The sequence below is a fragment of the Vespa mandarinia genome, chromosome 14 (assembly GCF_050613455.1).
Source record: "Vespa mandarinia isolate Hongniang chromosome 14, ASM5061345v1, whole genome shotgun sequence".
Taxonomy (NCBI): Eukaryota; Metazoa; Arthropoda; class Insecta; order Hymenoptera; family Vespidae; genus Vespa; species Vespa mandarinia.
In genome coordinates this window covers 511,302-532,679 of record NC_140823.1, presented here as the reverse complement: position 1 = coordinate 532,679, position 21,378 = coordinate 511,302, and the positions used below count along the sequence as shown (strand labels likewise).

General features: G+C 29.0%; 1 protein-coding gene across 8 annotated transcripts; it reads left to right on the top strand.

Annotated features, from left to right (window-relative positions):
• The first annotated feature begins 23 nt into the window (after positions 1–23).
• On the top strand, positions 24–19,352 carry Sin3A (SIN3 transcription regulator family member A). Of its 8 annotated transcripts, none has more exons than XM_035886656.2 (18): positions 24–395; positions 4,767–5,053; positions 5,169–5,345; positions 5,407–5,559; positions 5,641–5,972; positions 6,056–6,293; positions 6,422–6,676; positions 6,817–7,227; positions 7,340–7,791; positions 7,878–8,352; positions 8,486–8,732; positions 8,956–9,324; positions 9,416–9,585; positions 9,764–9,958; positions 10,492–10,770; positions 16,381–16,532; positions 16,640–16,850; positions 16,988–19,352. In XM_035886656.2, the coding sequence occupies exons 2-18, from the start codon at positions 4,787–4,789 to the stop codon at positions 17,237–17,239; spliced, it is 4,635 nt and encodes a 1,544-aa protein (XP_035742549.1). In that variant the 5' UTR covers positions 24–395; positions 4,767–4,786; the 3' UTR covers positions 17,240–19,352. The 8 variants fall into 8 exon arrangements, with proteins under 8 accessions (XP_035742549.1, XP_035742547.1, XP_035742551.1 ...); XM_035886654.2 differs by having other exon boundaries at positions 6,422–6,712; positions 6,832–7,227; XM_035886658.2 differs by having other exon boundaries at positions 6,422–6,712; positions 10,492–10,701.
• The last annotated feature ends 2,026 nt before the right edge of the window (positions 19,353–21,378 follow it).

The window sequence follows — 21,378 nt, the reverse complement described above, 5'->3', positions numbered from 1 at the left end:
CCATACAAAATCCAATAGTTTGCCTTGTACCTTCGTACAGTGCGGGTATGTTTTTCGCATTTTCTACTATTTTCGGCGGATAGCGCGGTAATTCTTTCGGTAGCTCGACGTGTAATTGCGAAAATGTGCATTCTCTCGTGTCTGTTTACGCACACAACGCGATTTCGATGGTTCTAAGAAAGTATAAAGAGAAATAAGCATTAGGGTAGGAGGTAGAGGCAGAAATTCCGGTTCGATTTCGCGAGAGAAGACCGGACGCCCGTCCTTCGTACAAGAGGAGCAAGAAAAAGAAGAAAAAGCAGCAGAAAAGAAGCAAAGAGGAGGAGGAGAAGGAGGAGGTGGAGGAGGAGGAGGAAGAGGAAAAAGAAGAAAAAGAAGAAGAAAGCTTCTCTCCGGTTGGTTTGATAGAAATAAAGAGAAAAAAAACTTTCGCTTTTTACCGCACACTGCGACAACGACAACGACAACGACAACGACAACGACGACACGATACGATACGAGACAGCTACGAGGACAACGGCAACGGCAACGGCAATGATGATATCGTCTAAGTCGACGTTGACGACGATGGTGCGGTGGCGGCCTGGGAAAAGGGTTCTTTTTACGTGTTGGTAGTGCGTGTTGCCTCCGGTATCGCGGGAGAGACAAGGAGGGAGAATGGGATATGAAAGAGAGAGGGGGAAGGGGTATAGAGAGAGAGAAAGCGTGTGTGCATACGTATGTCCTATGTATCTATGTACGAGAAAGAGAGAGAGAGAGAGAGAGAGAGAGAGAGAGAGAGAGAGAGAGAGAGAGAGAGAAGGCGACACATAAAACCAATATCCCTCGTCAGTACGCTATTCGGGAAAATGTGTTATGTATTTACGTGGAATATTGCGTAACACCGTGGACCGGGAAGTGTTTGAAAACGCATGCAACGCGCTGACAAGACTCTCTGTTCGGCTTGATGCGCTTCCTTGGGTGTTTCGCGAAAATCAGGGCCGTGCGCGTCTTTTACAGCTGGCTGTCTACCGGCACTGTTCTTGTTACTTCTCCTGTTACTCGTATATCGTTTCTTTTATAATGAGTTTCTTCATTTCTCTGTGTTACTATAGTTTATGTTACTCCTTTTATTTGCGAGCATACATACCTGTCATAAGAGAGGAAGAGAATAGGAATTTTATATATTAAGAGGAAGGGAAATAGGAGAAATGTTTTGAAGAAAAGGCGACAATGAAGATAGTATCGATAAATAGCTAAAGAATGTATAGAGAGAGAAAAAGAGAGAGAGTAAAAGGATAACGTACGTACCTCTCATTGAATCAAAGAACAACCGTCATTTGCAATATAAGTATTGTCGACGCAAAGAAAACGTTTGCTTATATTTTTCTCTCTCTTGTGTCGAATTCAAATTAGCTTCTCTCTCTCTCTCTCTCTCTCTCTCTCTCTCTCTCTCTCTCTCTCTCTCTCTCTCTCTCTCTCACTCTCTTTTCCTTTTTTCGAATTACGTACACGAGATTCACAGCAAGAGACCATGCTGAATGAAAATTCGTAGGTATCTACTTCTTTCTCCTTTTTGTATTGGAAAGATTTTTAAATTTCCAACGATCATAGTTTTCTGGACGTTTTAGAGTTTTCTCTCCCTTCTCTCTCTCTCTCTCTCTCTCTCTCTCTCTCTCTCTCTCTCTCTCTAGCTCCCTCCTTCTCCCTTTCTCCCCTCCCTGCTTCTCCCTCTCTTCTCTGTCTCTCTCTTTCCTTCTCTACGAACGTCTTCTTCTATTTCCACCACGCGAGGTCACGCGCGATAAGTAAGTTCTTCTCGCGTAACTCGTAGGCGAAGAAGGTGCAGAGAGGCAGAGTGGAGTTCTCTCTTTCTCTTTCTCTTTCTCTTTGTATATCGGTGTTCGCCGCCGCCACCGCCGCCGCCGTCGTCACCGTCACCGTTGTTGCCGCTGCCGCGTGTCGTAGGTTACGAGTTAGATACTATGGCTACGATTATTTTCTTCGAAGGAGGAAGAAAAGAAGAGAGACGGAAATGGAGTGGTAAGAGAGAATACGGGTAGTTGAGAGAATACGGAGAGGAATGTCGTTGCGAAGCGTAGAAGACAATCGACACAACGCCGCTATTTCGCTTCGTGAATGAAGCAGAAAGAAGTTTGCTCTCTCTCTCTCTCTTTCTCTCCCCCCCTCTCTCTCTCTTAACTTTTTTAGTGGGTTTGGAGTAAGGTATGTACGTCGAGATCGGGATTAACGAGTAGTAGCCGTGTTTCTTGTTCGGCGGCTCTTCGATTCGTTCGTTCGTCCGTCCGTCCGTCCGTCCGTCTGTCCGTCCATTCGTTCGCTCGTTCGTTCGCCGCGTCACGACGGAACGACTCGAGCATGTGTGTTGTGAATAATGGATGTATCGGTGGGTAAGGCGCGCTTCCTCGATATCCTCTTTGCCACCATCATTTTATTCCTTTGCAGCAGTATATTCTCTTCTTGTTAGTTCGTTTTTTTTTCTTTTTTTTTTTTTTTTTAAATTATGCTCTCGAACAGCATCGAAGTATGTTTGTTAATTATATTTAATTCAAATTCAAAACGTCAAACCGTTTTCGATAGAAAATTTAATTTATTTTATAGAAAAGCGATGTGAATTTATTTTATGAGAATCATAAGAATATAATTTTGTTTGATTTTCAAAGGTATTAAACTAGAATTGAGCGATATAATTTAACGCTCGATATCGATCCATCGAAGCTCGCCGTAGTTTCGACCTTATCACACATGTAACACCATTATTAAACGCATCGAATTTCGCGGCTGTACGCTCTCCGCCACACCACACTGCTACCAACAATATTACCAACACCACCATCATCTCTATCCCCCGCCACTACACTACCACCACCATACCACCACCATCATCATCATCATCATCATCATCATCATCATCATCATCATCATCATCATCATCATCATCATCATCATTATCATTATCATTATCATTTTTTCTCGCTGCCGTGAACATAGCGAAAAACATCGCTCAAGCCTAGCAGAGAGCGAGCATACGGCTGAATAACTAAATCCCATCGGAGTGAATGTCACTTTGGCGCAAAGTATAGTGACGCGCGAGTAAGCGCGCGCATTTATATACGATCGTGTATGTATATGCGCGCACCCGTGCGTATATACCTATCTCTACCTACCTATTTATCTATCTATTTATCCTACCTACATACGTATGTAACGTATTGCGCGCGCACATATATTTACGTGAAACAATCCTATGCTTTCCGTGGATATGTACGTGCATGTGTAAATCGTCATGTATATTCCGGTACGACGACGCAATGAATTTGTGAGGTTAGATTTTAAGCTCATGTCTGTGATACGTCCGTTTCCCTCGAAACGTGAAAAGTGAGATTTCATCTTATCAAAGGGATTATAAAAACGTAAGTTAGTTGAGAAGAAAGGAAGTTATAGAAAGAATATAGAAAGTGAAGAATGAGGAAAACGTGTTGTGTATTCCTCTTTTATACCCACAGAGAGACTACATACGTCGCACATTTTTTGTTTTTTTTTTTTATTTATTTATTTTTTTTTTTTTGAAGTGTTACATTTATTCTCGTGGCACAATGTTTTTAAACTGCTTTTAATTGCTTTGTCGTTATTATGGTGGATTATCTCTATTAAATTAATTCTATTTTCATCGTATACCTTATTGAAGTTCTTCTGTAGTGTTGGTAGTGTCGTGGTAGAGGTGGCACCAATCTTACCGAGATGACTTTCTTATGTCTGCTGCTGTGTGAGCATTTAAGGTTATGGCGATCTTATTCGGAAATCGCGTTTTATTATCAATACTTTTAATATTTGATAATAATTAATATATATGTCGAAATAAAATATGTATTTATTTGTATTTGATTTTGTGAATAATTTTATTTTTCTGAGGTTTATCATACTTTTCATAAATAACGTAATATACAAGTTAAAATTATATGTTCACTGTGTTTGGACGAGATATTTCATTTTCTTGATCAGAAATATTATTTCTTTCTACACTTATATATTTTTATAAGATAAAAGAGTCATACCAATATGCTTCGTATAATCTCATCATATCCTTTTATACCAGTATTTTTTAATTAAAACTGATGTCTATCTGTTATTTTTAATCGAGTTTTGAATCGTAGGTTGAATGATTTTGATAATTTAAAGTTTCATTAATTAAATTTCGCGCCTTCGAAAATCCAATCGAATTGTATCGAATTCGAAAGGACGAGTAGTGATTGGCTTACGAATCGATTCGTATTACGATAATTATTTCGAAATAAAAAATGGAGTTTTTATCAGGATGAAAGTTTCTTGATTACACGAAAAAAGAGAGAAATTCGCATTGTAATTTACATTTAAAAAATTAGTTTTTTGGGTCGTTGAATTACAGTGTAATAAGTTATTCCAATTGCTTATCTTTGTTGCTTTACTTTAAAAATATCGCATTTGTTAATATGGAATTAAATTTGATGAAATTTCATTAAGACAATGATACATCATACATTTTATTTTATATTAAAATTGAATATTTGTATTGTTAAATAACAAGATAAATATAAATGATTACAAGTTTCAACGAACGTTGTTCTGTGCGATGGAATTAGATGAAAAATAAATGTAAAAAAAATATATATATATTAATATTAAAAATTCAAATGAGAAACGCGGAACACTTGAATAACTGCACATTTTGATTTGATATACGTATTATCATATATAGTTGGAAAAAATTATAAATACATTTTTTACAGCCTCCCCTATGTGATTTGCAATGAAACGCGTTCGCGGGCTGGACGAGGTAGCGTCACCAGCAGCAACGTTAAAACCCTCGTCGGTGAGCGGAGGAAGTGGTCTAAGCGGTGGTGGAGGTTTAGAGTATCACTCAAGTAGCGGAATAGGCGTTGTTGTACCTGGTCAAGCTGTTCGATCTGTTACTTCAAAGGAAATGCCGGGAAGTATACAATTTGGTACCGCCCAAGCTCAACAGCAATATACCGGTGCGATCGTTGTACCAACGGCTACACCATCCCCTATTAAAGTATGTTATATTGTCTCAATGTATATGAAATTGTTATTTTGATAACAATCTTATATAAACCTAATTATCACTTGTAAGATTTTGTAAATGAAAACATTGTATACTTTTTTTTTAGGGAACTGGATCTACAGGAGGGCTTAATTCTACATGTAGTGGTACTAATGTAAATACTGGTGGTGGGTTGCACGGTGGAATAAGTAGTGGAAGTAATCACAATATGGGCTCTCAGCAACCTACAACAGGATCGCAAACACAAGTTCACACGCAACAGCAGGCAGCAATAAGGCACAAGGTCTGTATCATATATATTATAGACTTCAGTAAGCATTTGGTATAATGTAACATATTTCTAGGTACATTCGAGCAATGTAGCGCCATTGGCATCTACACCTCCAGGTCCTGGATTAGGCAGTGGGAGTGGATCTCAACAATTTCAAAGATTAAAAGTTGAAGATGCATTATCTTATTTGGATCAAGTGAAGTACAAATTCAGTGATCAACCACAGGTTTGAATTTTATTTTTTGTTTTGTATGTGTTAGATAAGTAAATATTATAAAAATAATATTCATTTTTTTATTCTTTATAGGTTTATAATGATTTCTTGGATATCATGAAAGAATTCAAATCTCAGAGTATTGATACCCCAGGTGTTATTACACGAGTGAGCCATTTATTTAAGGGACACCCTGAACTCATTGTTGGTTTCAATACTTTTCTACCACCAGGCTACAAAATAGAGGTACAAGCAAATGAGCAAGGGTATGCATTCCAAGTATCAGTTAGTATGCCTAGTCCAACTGCTACTCATACAGCAACGTTATCGCAACATCATTGTACGGTGAATGTTGGTTCACCACCTGTAGCAAGTCCGCCAACACAACCAGCAAAAGCACCACCAGTTTTGCAAATAATGCAAGGGTAAGAAATATAACATCTACAAGTTTATATGTGTTCATACGGAAAATGTTTTACCTTGTTTTTTTAAAATTATATATTTTTAGATCTGGAAGCATACATCATGCCTTAACAAATAATATTTCCAATAGTAGTATAACGGTTCATGCACCGTCACCGCCACCTATTCAAGCCTACAACAATTCTCATGTTAGTGCTGCACAAGCTCAGGCAGTAAGTCAAGCTCTTAGTCAAGCTCAAGATGGTATTCCAACTAGTGGTCAAACGCAACAAAGTCAACCTGTGGAATTTAATCATGCTATTAACTATGTTAATAAAATAAAGGTTTGTTTTATCTTATACATGATAATAATATATACATGATAATGATAGAAAAATAATAAATTATATTTGTAGATTAAAAATTAAAGATTAAAAATTTATGTTACATAAAATGTTTTTAAAAATTTTAGAATCGCTTTCAAGGACAACCAGATAAATACAAAAGGTTCCTAGAGATACTACATACTTATCAAAAAGAACAACGCAATTTGAAAGAATCAGGACATATAAGCGGTACAAGTGGTGGTAGCGCTGCTAGTAACGTAAAACATTTAACAGAAGCTGAGGTTTATAGTCAGGTTGCTAAATTGTTTGAAAACCAAGAAGATTTACTTGCTGAATTTGGTCAATTTTTACCGGATGCAACTAATCAGCAGAGTTCGTTGGTGAGTCCTGTGATCGAAAGATGCATGCTATATAATGTACGTATAGATAAAAATCAATATTAATTTTTCCTTTTTCGTAATCATTGTTTGTTATAATACACAAGCAATTTTGTTTAATTATTAATATTAATCAGGACTAGTCTGCTATGTTTCAGAGTAACAAGACTGCTCCAGTAAATGATCATACAGCAATAATAAAGAAACCATTGAGTCTTAAGGCGACTTATAACAATTCTGCTAATGTTTCACGAGATCTTCGGGAATCAAGTGGCACTTGTATATTGGAGCGTGATAGCAGAGATCACAGGGATCGTGATCGTGAGAGGGATAGGCCAGGTGTTCGAGAAATCAGTACTGGTCAAAAATTGGGTCACAGTACAGGACAGCTAAAAAGAAGTCCATCATTCTCTACTTCTGTTACTGGTGGCAATTCTCATATTCAACATGGACCACCTCCATTAAAAAAACACAAAGTAACATCAATGCGAGATGTTACTATAGCAGAAGCTGGAAAATATGGTACATTGAATGACTATGCATTTTTTGATAAGGTTAGTATCTTTTCCTTTTTTTTTATTTAATATGTAATTTTTTATTAATATTGTTTTATTATAAACAAGAAATTGTATATATATGAATTATGATTTATTTAATATATTTTAGGTTCGTAAGGCTTTGAAGTCACAAGAGGTTTATGAAAACTTTCTTCGGTGTCTTGTACTTTTTAACCAGGAAATTGTTTCTAAATCAGAATTGTTACAATTAGTTACACCATTTCTCGGTCGTTTTCCGGAACTTTTACGTTGGTTTAAAGATTTTCTTGGTCATTTATCTGATTCTTCCAATACGTCAGCAAATAATACAGGAAGTAGTATAGGAGTCGAAGCACTTCCAAATAATGTAGCGCGTGGTCACCAAGAACGACCTCAGGGTGACTTGGCAATGGAAATTGATTATACAGCATGTAAGCGATTAGGAGCTTCGTATTGTGCTTTGCCTAAGTCTTATGTACAACCAAAATGTACTGGTAGAACGCAATTGTGCAAAGAAGTTTTAAATGATACATGGGTATCATTCCCAACTTGGTCAGAGGATAGTACATTTGTTACATCGAGGTAAATATAAAATCTGAGGTATTTGTCTTGATATAATTTTTCTGTTTTTGTTTTTAAAAATGTAAAATTACCATGTCGTTTAACAGAAAAACACAATATGAGGAATTTATTTATCGTTGTGAAGATGAACGATTTGAGTTAGATGGCGTGATAGAAACTAATGCATCAACTATTAGAGTATTAGAAGGTGTTCATAAAAAAATGAATAGAATGAGCCAAGAAGAACTTCAAAAATTTAAACTCGATGATTGTCTTGGAGGTTGTTCTCCCACAATACATCAACGAGCATTAAAAAGGATATACGGAGATAAAGCTGCTGATATTATAGAAGGTCTTAAAAAAAATCCTGTAGTTGCAGTTCCAGTCGTTTTACGACGCTTGAAGAGTAAAGAAGAGGAATGGCGAGAAGCTCAGAAAGGTTTTAATAAAATTTGGAGAGAACAAAATGAGAAGTACTATTTGAAATCTTTAGATCACCAAGGTATTAATTTTAAACAAAATGATGTGAAAGCTTTAAGATCCAAAAGTCTATTCAATGAAATTGAAACTTTATATGATGAGGTTAGTATATCATATAATTATTTTGTTGTATTATTTTGTAAATAATATATTATAAGGTTACTACTGATTCTATATATTTGATATTATCTTATATTTTATGGATATTGAATTTGCTATTACAATTTTTTTATAGAGACATGAACAGGTAGACGATGGAAGCGGTGATAATCAAGGAAATAGTGGTCCACATTTGGTGTTACCTTATAAAGACAAATCTGTCTTAGATGATGCAGCAAATTTATTGATACATCATGTAAAACGACAAACTGCTATTCATAAAGAAGATAAACAGCGTATAAAGCTTTTACTTAAGCATTTTATACCAGATCTCTTTTTTCACCCACGCCAAGAGCTTAGCGATGATGAGAGAGATGAAGATGGTAGATATACTTTTAAATATATGTATTTTAAAAAGGAATAAATAATATTTATATATATACTTATTTCTTATCTTGTATAATATATATGTGTATATATATATATATATATATATATAAATTATATATATATTATATAATTTCTTCATTATGTTATTTATATATACATAGTTTAATATTTATATATATTTTTTGTATAAATTGAATATTCTATTAATTTTTTTAGATGACAAAGAGGATGTGGGTGTGGCAGCATGTAGTAATTCTCAATCTGTAACCATGTCTACATCGCCACATGGCGGTCTTCAAGCAAATAGGAGTAAGGCCCCACTTTCCCCAGTCCTGTCTTCCACTTCAGTTAAAGTCGAACCTGATATCAAAATACCTATGCATGCCCTGTCAAATGATCCTGAAGAGGCATATACTCTTTTCATGGGCAGTAATAATTGGTACCTCTTTTTGAGGTTACATCACATCCTCTGTGAAAGATTAACTAAGATGTATGAGAGAGCGGTAGCCCTTGCAGAAGAAGAGTCTAGATACAAACAGCAACGTAAGGAGAGTACTGCTGTGGCTCTCAGGTTAAAACCAAAAAGTAAGTAAATAATTCTGTCCTATTCGAAATAAATTTTTAATTATTTTTATTTTATGACATTATAAAAATATGTGTTTTTTATTTAACATAGATGAAATAGAAATTGAGGATTACTATCCTGCCTTTTTGGATATGGTGAAAAATGTTTTGGATGGAAATATGGAGAGTACAGCGTATGAAGATACCTTGCGTGAAATGTTTGGTATACATGCATATATTGCCTTTACTTTGGACAAAGTTGTGACATATGCTGTGAGACAAGTATGTATACCCTTAGGAAACTACTATTTATTATTTTTTTTATGAGTGATCCTACATTTTTGTTATCTCCTGCGGAGTATTTATGCAATAAATGTTTGCATCTTTTTTTGTATATAACAGCATTTTTATCTCTACAATATATTTAATGTTAAAATAATATATAATGTAATTTCTATAGTTGCAGCATTTAGTGTCTGATCCTATATGCCAGCAATGTATGGAGCTATTTCAAAGAGAACAACGTCAGCCAAAAGAAAGTAGTGGAGCTGGTGGATTATGTGTTACAGCTTATATGAGGCTTGGTGCAGAGCTTTCATATCAACGTAAGGCAGAAAAAGCAATGGCTGATGAAAATTGTTTCAAAATATATATAGTAAGTAGACATTTTGTGATACATGCGAATTATATTATTACAAAAGTATATTTTCTTTAAATTAAAGTTTTATCAATATTTGTTTATACTATAAAAAAAAGGTTTTTTTTTTTTTTAAACAAATTATATATATATAGATTTTTTTTATATAAATTATATAATTAATTATAAACTTATGAATATTTTCAGGTATTTTTCCTATATTACCCTTTGTCATTTCGTATATATGATTTGTATATTATTACAAGGTATTATTTAAAATTAAAATTTTTTTACAGGAATAAAATTAATCAATACAGCTAATTTTATTGCAAAAATTATGAATACTTTTATGATCAATAATATTTCATTTCATTTATAAATTAATTGTTAATAATATTTATTTTTACAATTTTACTTACATGCAAAGTGTAAATTTATTATTATATCTGAATTTTTGTATACTGATCTCAAGTAGCTATATAACAATTATATTATCTTATTATCATCTATTTATAAAATATTTATTATAAAATAGTTGTTTTTTATTACAGTATAAAAAGGATTGTAAAATGACAATGGAACTGTTGGATACAGAGGGTGATGAAGCAATGGACAGTGGTTGTAGAGAAAGAGAAAGAGAAGGAGTTATGGTATCTGAGAAATGGTCAACATATGTGGAGAGGTTCTCTGCTCCGCCTGGTCAAACTAGCCCGAAAGACACTTCTGCTGTGGTAGACAATGAGCCAACGACCAATCATCCTGTGAGTAGTGACCAGGCAGCAAGGGGGGTTCGGGGCAGAAAGCGCAAGAACACTGACATTAGCAAGAAGGTATAGGATCCACATCCCTTTTCATAATCATTGCCAACGTTGAAGTTTACATTCACTTGTATTTTGATGTCTGTGATCGGAGTTGTACCGTTATCGGTCAGTTTAAAAACAGTGCCCCAAACACAACAAATCTATTTTAAGAAATTAATATTTTCTTTTTCTTTTTATGTTAGAGTTTAAAAGGCAAATTAAAAGTTAATTACTAACCCAAGAGTAATAATAATAATAATAGTAATAATAATAATAATAATAATAATAATAATAATAATAATAATATTATTAATAATAATAATAATAATAATAATAATATTAATATTAATAATAAAAATAAAAATATAATAATAATAATAATAATAATAATAATAATAATAATAATAATAATAATAAGAATAATAATAATAATAATAATAATAATAATAATAATAATAATAATAATAATAATTAGACATCTTCTCGGGAATTTGCCTTGAAGCAGTTACTGTTGATTTCCCACAAAGTGGGAAATGCTTTTAAGAAAATTTCAACTGACATAACTTATATTATGTCATCACTATAAAGATATTAATACTATGGATGGTTATTTAGAATTTTCTTATTTTATGTAAATTATCTGTATAGTACCAGGGTTTTATAAATCGTAGGGTCTGATATCGCGAAATCTCTATATATAATACGTATATCATATACGTATACATATATGACGTACTAAAAAGTTTTTAAATCAAAGAAAAGCAAAGCTTATACATACATTTATTTTCATAATGCTCAAAGACTTTTAGATAAATACGGTTTTTTACCATGGATTGCAATGTGGTGCTGCAAACAATGTAAAATGCTGTGAAGTAGAGAAAGTCCCCTCTTTTTTCTTTTTTATTTAAATATTAAAAGCATAAAATTGATATAAAATTAACGGTAAACTTTATTTTAATGGAAAGTATCATAAAAACGAAATAATGTGTTCTTTTTTCACATTGAAATATTTTTAAAAAGTCAGCAGTACATACTAATATATTTCTTTTTTTGTTTTTTGTTTTTTTTTAATTTTTTATTTTCTTTTTTTTTTTCTTTTTTTTTCTTTCTTTTTTTTTTTGTTACAATGTTATAGTATAGAAAGAGTTATTTACTGTTCATAAAGAAATTTTATTTAAAAAAAAAATATAATTATTTTACAATTAATATTTTCCATAATTTTATTTAACGTTTAAAAGCAATATTCATGCATTGTCTGTTGCAGCATGTGTAAAATATATTAAAAAAAGAAAAAAAGAAAAAAAAAAAAAAGAAAAGAAAAAGTAAAACCATTTATATAACGTTATAATTAATTTATAAGCTTTCTTAAGCTTCCTTTATTATCACTTCATAATTATAATTGTGATAGCTGCATAATAGTACTTATAATTAATCTGTAAAGAAGGTAGAATATTCGTTAAATTTACTATTTTGAAGGAAAAAAAATTATATGATAGACTTCAACATTGCCTGTGGACATTGTTGTACAGTCATGGTATGTATTGTCATGTTTGACACATGATATTTAGTGAAATTGTCCAAAATAATATCAAAATTGGCTCAACGAAATGAATAGGGAAAAAGTCTCGTGTATATAATTATGTATCATGTATCATCGTATACTGTCATCGTTCGGTCGTCACTCATCGTTGATATTGCCCTTCACATTCATTTAGAAATGAATACGGTTAGAAGGTTGATTAACTATGGGTTAAAGTAGCAGTATTCAATAATTAAATAACGCGTTTGCGTAATTAGGGTGTATGCATAGCATACGAATTAACATCATCTGAGCAGTGCCATAATGAGTGTAAAATATAGTGATATATAGACACATACATATATACATACGTATGCGTGTGTGTGTGTGTGCGTGCGTATATATATATATATATATATATATATATATATATACTCATATAACATTTGGTACAGTCAATTCTTAAAATTTCTTTTATTTTCTTCTTATGACACTGCATATATATATTATATAAGATAATATTAGAAAATATAAATACTACTTTGTGCTCTAAAGAATGTAAATATTTGATCACATGAATTTGTATATATGTTTTTGATACGCAGCTTAGGTCATTTGATAATGCATCTCTAATTTGTAAACCATATTTTCACTATCACGATCAGTCATATATATAGTGAAGCCTTTGGAAACAGATACATGAATATTGAGTTTCAAATATATCATTTTCACATTGTATTATGCCATGCATGTGTATGTTATATGCCATTTGCTTTAGATTAAATTTTTTGTTACAATTATATAATAAATTTAGTACTTAAAAACGATATAAACACGATAATAAATTTAGTACTAAAAAAAGTTCGTTGCTAATATATTTTCTTCACATAGAAAATTGATATAATTCGTAAATGTGTTATAAAGTGATAGAAAAATAATATTTAAATAAGTAATTAATAAAATTTAGATCATTTTGATGAAATTTTCATCAGTGACATGTTTATATATTGGCAAAAGTTATAAAATAAACTTGCGCATGCTCGTTCCATCAGATGTAGTCGCGATGTAAATCAAATTTAACGAAATTATTGAAAGGGAAATCGGGTGATCAAAGTCTGTCTGTATATGGAATGAGTATGTGTGCATATACTAATTTGGGCATAAGCTTTAAATAAATAAACATACAATTGTGTGGCATGAATCAAGTGTGTATAAATTTAATCATTGCGCCTTTGCTGAATAGGTGTGTATATGATATTTTTTGCTGTGTACATAGTAATATGTAATTAGTACAGCACAGATCACATATGTGTTGTAACATGCAATCAGAAAGTTGCTTACATGCTTACTGGATCTACAATATTAATTATGACAAAAAAGCTGCAAAACAATGCATACATATCACATCATTATCTAATGATTTACCAAAGGCTTCACTTTCTTATGTAGTTAATTTAGTTATCGTTCTTCATTCGACTTCGAACATGAATTAATTCCAGTGATAATCATTTGTTATTCTCTCGTTTGGATTTTGACCTTACTCCATTCCTGCATTTTTAATCTGAAAGGTTTTAATCTAAAGGTTTTAAATTTATGGTAAGAACTCTTCCGCTCATCTTTGAAGTATGTACATATGTTAAAATTACTTTCGAGTAGATGTTATATTTCAGTATTTATTTAGTAAAATATCAAGAATTGGTGTAACATTGGAGTTTACAATAGGACTTTCTTCAAGACTATATATATACTTGGTAAAAATAGTAAAATCTAATAACAAATCGATGTGAAACTTTTTGTTTATGCTGCCATATAGAAAAAGAACTTCATCTGGAAAAGGAGTAAACGGTCAAAAAAAATATTAGTAGCATTGTCCTCTACGTGAACAAAATGTAAACATTCATTCTTACATGATATTACATCAGAAAATTTTAAGAGCGAGATATATATATATATACATATATATATATGTGTGTGTGTGTTAAATTACGAATTTAACATAAACGTTATTAAAAGATGAAAACATTAATATTTTCTATTTTCTTAGTGATTTAATAATATTTTAGTAGATTCAATAGCACAAATCCATAATTTCGCATATGTAATTATTCTCACAGACAGTGCATATAATACCACTGTAACATTTGTAATATAATTTCATTGAAATTCTCATGTAAAACGTATACAGACAAAAGTTTATGTGATCGTTGTAAGTTCATATCTATGTTTTCATACAACTGCAGTGAATTTTAAATTCTATATACAAAAAAAAATATATATATATATAATTCGTATAAGGCAAATATATATATACATACATATAAGGCATATATATGTATATATATTTTATAACTGTAACCTGTATATGAAATGAATATGCATATAATGATAGATGAAACAATATTGTATAGAAGAGAGATATTGAAATACATGAACAGTGCTTTTAAACATTATTGTCTAACATCATTTTGTACCACTAAATTTGTTACGTTGATACTCCGAACTCTTTTTGTATGAGCTTTGTGCTTATACTATACTCTGAAGATTCTTTAGTATATTACCTAAATTTCTTATTGTCTATGCATATATAGATACATGTTTTATATATGATATGATTGTGAATTTTAAGTCTTATGTTTTTTCTTCTCATCCGATTTTATTTAAAATGTTTTCATATACAGCTTTAATTCATTGTCTATTTCATGCAGATGGAATTATATGTGTTGAGAGTAATATATCTCTTTTCTAACATATTTAAATTTTAAAACAGTAAAAAAGAAACTTAATTGGCAAATTTTCAATATTTATGCCAAAATTACATTAATGTTTTCCTTTTTGTTATATTTTGCATTGTAAGGATACAATGCTATGCATACATATATGTCAGTCAGTTAACTGTTTGGGAATGTTTTCTTTTAAATGTGATTTAAAGTTTAATTTTCCTTAAAAAACAACTGCTTATTCCTATACTATAAATTTATTTTATGCATTCACATTTTTGTTTTGATTAATTTAGTATAAGCAGTTTAATAATTCTACTGCATATACTTTTTATTATGCATTTGTCTATCTTTCATCAGTGAGCGATTGGTTACATGTTACTTAAGTTATTATTATTTCCTTTTATGATAGTATATTGATTTTAATATTAATATTTTTAAATCATATATCGAATGCATTAATCAGATACAAAAGTTCATAATATATTTCTATCGATGGTGGTATTGACAAAAAGAATGTTTAGGAATACTTATATAAATACACATGTTGTATAGAATATATAAATTTCAAAAATTGTTTTTTATAAACAATTTGCTAAATTCATATTTTCTCTAAATATGAAAATCACGTAAAAACAAGTATATTTTTGGTACTCATTATACGAACATATTCTTTAAATTTTTGTTAAACAGCTATTCTACATTCCTTGTAATTAAACTAAATAAATACATGTGTGTGTCTAATTTAATATAGTATTATGTAACTGCTTCACTTTGTAATAATGCATATAATATTAACATTAAGATTATTACAAGTATGCATATAGACACATTATTATTAGATATGAGTATTTGACTAAGAACAAATTTTATATCTACATAAAAAGGAAAAGAAGTAATGACAAGTATATAGAAAACCATGTTAACTATATATTTCACTTTTGAATGTATGAAATGCGAGTTATTTCTTTGCTTAATTATTCAACTTGATTCGAGTAAAATTATTAAAATAGAAAAGGGAGATTTGTGGTTCCTTCACAAATTAATATTCTTGCAAATATTATTTTATAAATATTTGTTATAACTTATATTTATATTTATATATGTCTGTTTATAATACATAGTACATAGTAAATTATAGGAATTCACTATTATTTAAATTTTTTAAACATTAATAAGTAATCAGATCAATACACATATTTATGAAAATTTATTTTAAATCCTATTTTGAGTATTATTAAAAGTTTTATATATTTTTGCAGGAACTTGATAGTTATTATGTGTTCCTTTTATATTATAGGAGAATATAAAGACTTATCTGTTAGTTCTAAAATTATAAATATATTTTTATTTTTGTCTAATTACTACTTATTGAAAGATAGTAATATAAAATAATTGTTGTAGATGGATGGACATAGTTGGAATTCTTTAAGCAGAATCTTGGCAGGACGGAAACCAGTATTTTTGTATCGTAATGTCAGGCAATGGCGTAAGAGAGCTGCAAAATTAATGAGGGCATCTATGCCTAATACTAATCATCCAGAAAAAGCTTCGGAGTAAGTATATTATTCTATTACCTCTCTTTTTTTTTCTATTAAGATTTTATTTATTTTTTAATTAAAAATATTTATTATATTAAATATTTTTTATTCTTTTATTTTAGTGTATCCAATAAAGATAAAGCATTGGATAGTGTCAGTGCACTTTTAAAAAGGCCATCAGGCTTAAGGTTGACAGATACTGGTGACACATCTGAAATTATTGCTGCTGATGAAACACAATGTCGTTTTAATCCAAATAGTTATCAGATGCTTTATGTTGCTAGTAAAGAGGCTTTCCTTTATAAACAAAATTCTTTTAGTCGTGCTAGAGAGGTATGTACATAAAATATAAACAAATGTTTAGAGATACTATTAATGTTTCATCGATTACAATTATAATAATATGTCGGATAGTATACTATGTATTTATTAACTATAAATTAATGAATATATAAATTTTATTTATACAGTGTCATCCAGCAGTGACAAAACATTTAAATTCGAAATTTCATCATTGGCTTTCATCGTGGGCATCTAAAAATGTCGCAGATGTTCAACATCGATTGTGTCAAGATTGGTTAATGGGGCGATATGAGAACTTGATCCCTCATAGAACACGTGTTATTACGGACAATGATCAAACGCGATCACCATATCGACAGTATAATCGGTATCGCGTTGAACGTTTACAATCGGACGTTCTTACAGAATCATGTGTGTAATTTCATTATTTTTCCGTTTCTTTTGCGATTATCTGTTATTTTAACACAACTAAATTAGACAACATTTCATATTAATTCATATTAATTTGATATCAATGTACATTCTGTTCCATTATCGAATGATTAAGTGAATCGATACATTTAATTCTGTGTATTGTATATGGATCTCGAAATATCTTTGGCCTTGCGTTTATGTATCCAGCCAAATATTTTTATTTTCACTATGAAAACGATATTCAATATCAGTTATGGGAACTTTTCTTCGATTATTGTATGAAATTATAACGAAGGATGTATTTAACTGATTATTGACTTTATTCCAGGTATTATAATTTACCAGCTTTAACATTTGTGATAGATTTATGTCTTCTTTTTTTTTTCTTTTCTTTTTTTCTTTTTTTCTATACATGTTATATGTAATTAGAAATATCACACATTGTCATCATCCGTGTATATCATTTATTTCAAAATAATATTCTAATAATATTTTATTATTAACGAAAGCAACCTCGAATGACAAAATAATCTTCAGTGTGTATATTCTATATCGAAACGTATGAAAGAGTTGACAACTTAATTCATAAATTATGTATAAACAAAATTCTAAAAGATAATTTAATAAGACTCTTTAAAATATTCTAATGATTTCAATTTTCGTACATTTCTTTCCAAATGTATTGTGAAAGCATTATGTTTAAATGAATTTTGATCAATCAAATTAAATAATAATTTTGTATTCATTTTATATATCATTGTATGTATATAATGTTTTGATTTTTCATAATGTTCTTCATAGAAGCATAAAATTTTTCGTAGAAAAAAAATTTACGAATAATTAAATTCTTTGAAATTCATCTAAAGAAACGTATTAACAACATAAGTAAATATCCTTCGTTATATTTTATATGTCTAAAGGCCTTATAAATATTCTCTTTAATATGTCCAACAACTTATTTTCCTTCTCTTTTTTCCTTATCAATTTTTTTTTGTTTCCTAAGACACACAGATTGATCTTAATTTGCCTAACTGTACCATGTATGTACATATTTGTACATATGTGTATATGCACGGATATTTCAGACGCGATTAAATACCGTTGTATTTTTGTATAATACGTCCAAGCACTATTCTATAAATTTTCACACAAAACGTTACATTGTATTTGAATGCGAGAAGAGTTTCATAAAAGTGCAATGAATGCATCGTTGCAGGAGAGTGAATCTTCTTTAATTCTCAACGATAAATTTACGAATAAAATAGAGGAATGAAGTTGAAGGAGTGCTTTATTTGTCATATGCAATATTTTAAGATTTATGTGTGATTTTTAAAAAGATACTGCACTTAACGCATGTATATATACTGAGTGATTCCAAAGTCAAATGATTTCGCACTAGTGTTATATTAAACGTTTATTAATTAAAAAAGAAACCACACACAAATCTTTTCAATTAATTTTAATTTTGAGTTTGATCATTATAGAAAATACACACACATCAATGAAATTGTTGACACTTATTCAAAATCATTTAGTGTGTATGCATGTGCTTATTATGTATGTGTGTATGTGTGCGTCTCGCATATGTATATATAAAAAGTATGTATATGTAAAAAGAGGAGACATGGATCTCTGGGCCTTATGATTTACCTGATCTTATTATATAAGAACTTTCAGAAGTATAAGAACAAAAAGAAAATATGAAGATTAATAAGAATATTCATGTATTATGAAAACAAACAACCAAATATAAGAGAAAAAAGGAAAGAAAAAGAACAAAAAAGAAATACATGTAACACATCAGAAATAAAAATCAGATATACACTGTATTGATATAAGCAATGAACTCGAGTTTTTTGCACACGAATCACATGTAACACAAGAAAAGATTGCTTACATTTCATTTTTTCTTCTAATCTTACCACCACGATCGTATATTTAATATAATGCACGTACGCGAATGTGTTCGTCGTGTATGAGATGAAGAGGAGAAGTAAGAGGAACGTATGATCGTGTTTTTATATGCTTCCGTAAAATGTTATTTTTTTAACATATGTTACGTGTAAATCTTATTATCTTACTAAAAAAGAAAGCATATCTTGCATTAACTTAATTTTTATTATTATTATTATTATTATTATTATTATTATTATTATTATTATTATTATTATTATTTCTTTTTTTCTTCCCTTCGTTTTGTTATTCGTTTTAAAGTTTTTATGTGTTTATGCATTTTACGGATAACACAAAGTATTTATTCTTTATATACATATATCTGTGTGTATATATACATACGCATATATATATACACATATATGTATAGGTACAGATATGTTACATGATACATGATCAAAAGGAAAAAAGAAATAAATATACGAAAATTAATATACTTTTTCATCATGACTTTACTGATTAGTAATCATTCTCATTCTGTATGTATGTGTGCGTGCGCGTGTGTGTGTATGTATGTATACATATATTACTGTATTTTTTCTTTTTGATACAATGTATGTTGATAACAATTTTTTAAAAAAGAAACGAAACAAATACAAACAAAAATATGATCGTTTTGAGATGCACTGTTATATATTCAGTTGTATATGTATTCTTTACATTGAGACTCTTCTAGGTTGTATTATATATATATATATATATATATATATATATATATATATATATATATATATATAAGAAAAACTCATTACACTGTTAATAATCATACAATTAAAGTAATCGAATAAGATGTTTACAAACTGAAAGTGAAAATAATAAAGGATGAATGGAGAATGGAGAAAAACAATGAGAGAGAGAGAGAGAAGGGGGCAGAAGGGCGGGAAGAGAGCGAGAGAGAACGAGAGAGAGAGAACGAGAGAGAGAGAGCGAGAGAGAGAGAGAGAGAGAGAGAGAGAGAGAGAGAGAGAGAGAGAGAGAGAGAGAGAGAGAGAGAGAGGTCTTCCGATGCTTGAATTATTTGTGAGTTTAGATATAATGTATTTTATAATATTAAAAAAAAAATATCGCCAATTTAGAAAAAAGATACATTTACTCCATGTATGAAAATTAAATGTACAGGCAATTTTACTAAAGATAATAATTTAATGTTGATATATTTTGCACAAATCATTATTAATATTAATAATAAATCATTAATATTAAAAATTCTATTGTATAGTGTGCTTCGTTCACAACCTGATTATATGAATTAATAATCCTTTACTAATAGTGTTTCAATAGTGATACATAATATTTATTATTATTATTATTATTATAATAATAAAATAATTATAATAATAATAATAATAATAAAATAATAATAATAATAATAATAATAATAATAATAATAATAATAATAATAATAATAATAATAATAATAATAATAATAATAATAATAATAATAATAATAATAATAATAATAATAATGATAGTAATAATGATAATAATAATAATAATAATAATAATAATAATAATAATAATAATAATAATAATAATAATAATAATAATAATAATAATAATAATAATAATAATAATAATAATAATAATAATAATAATAATAATAATAATAATAATAATAATAATAATAATAATAATAATAATAATAATAATAATAATAATAATAATAATAATAATAATAATAATAATAATAATAATAATAATAATAATAATAATAATAATAATAATAATAATAATAATAATAATAATAATAATAATAATAATAATAATAATAATAATAATAATAATAATAATAATAATAATAATAATAATAATAATAATAATAATAATAATAATAATAATAATAATAATAATAATAATAATAATAATAATAATAATAATAATAATAATAATAATAATAATAATAATAATAATAATAATAATAATAATAATAATAATAATAATAATAATAATAATAATAATAATAATAATAATAATAATAATAATAATAATAATAATAATAATAATAATAATAATAATAATAATAATAATAATAATAATAATAATAATAATAATAATAATAATAATAATAATAATAATAATAATAATAATAATAATAATAATAATAATAATAATAATAATAATAATAATAATAATAATAATAATAATAATAATAATAATAATAATAATAATAATAATAATAATAATAATAATA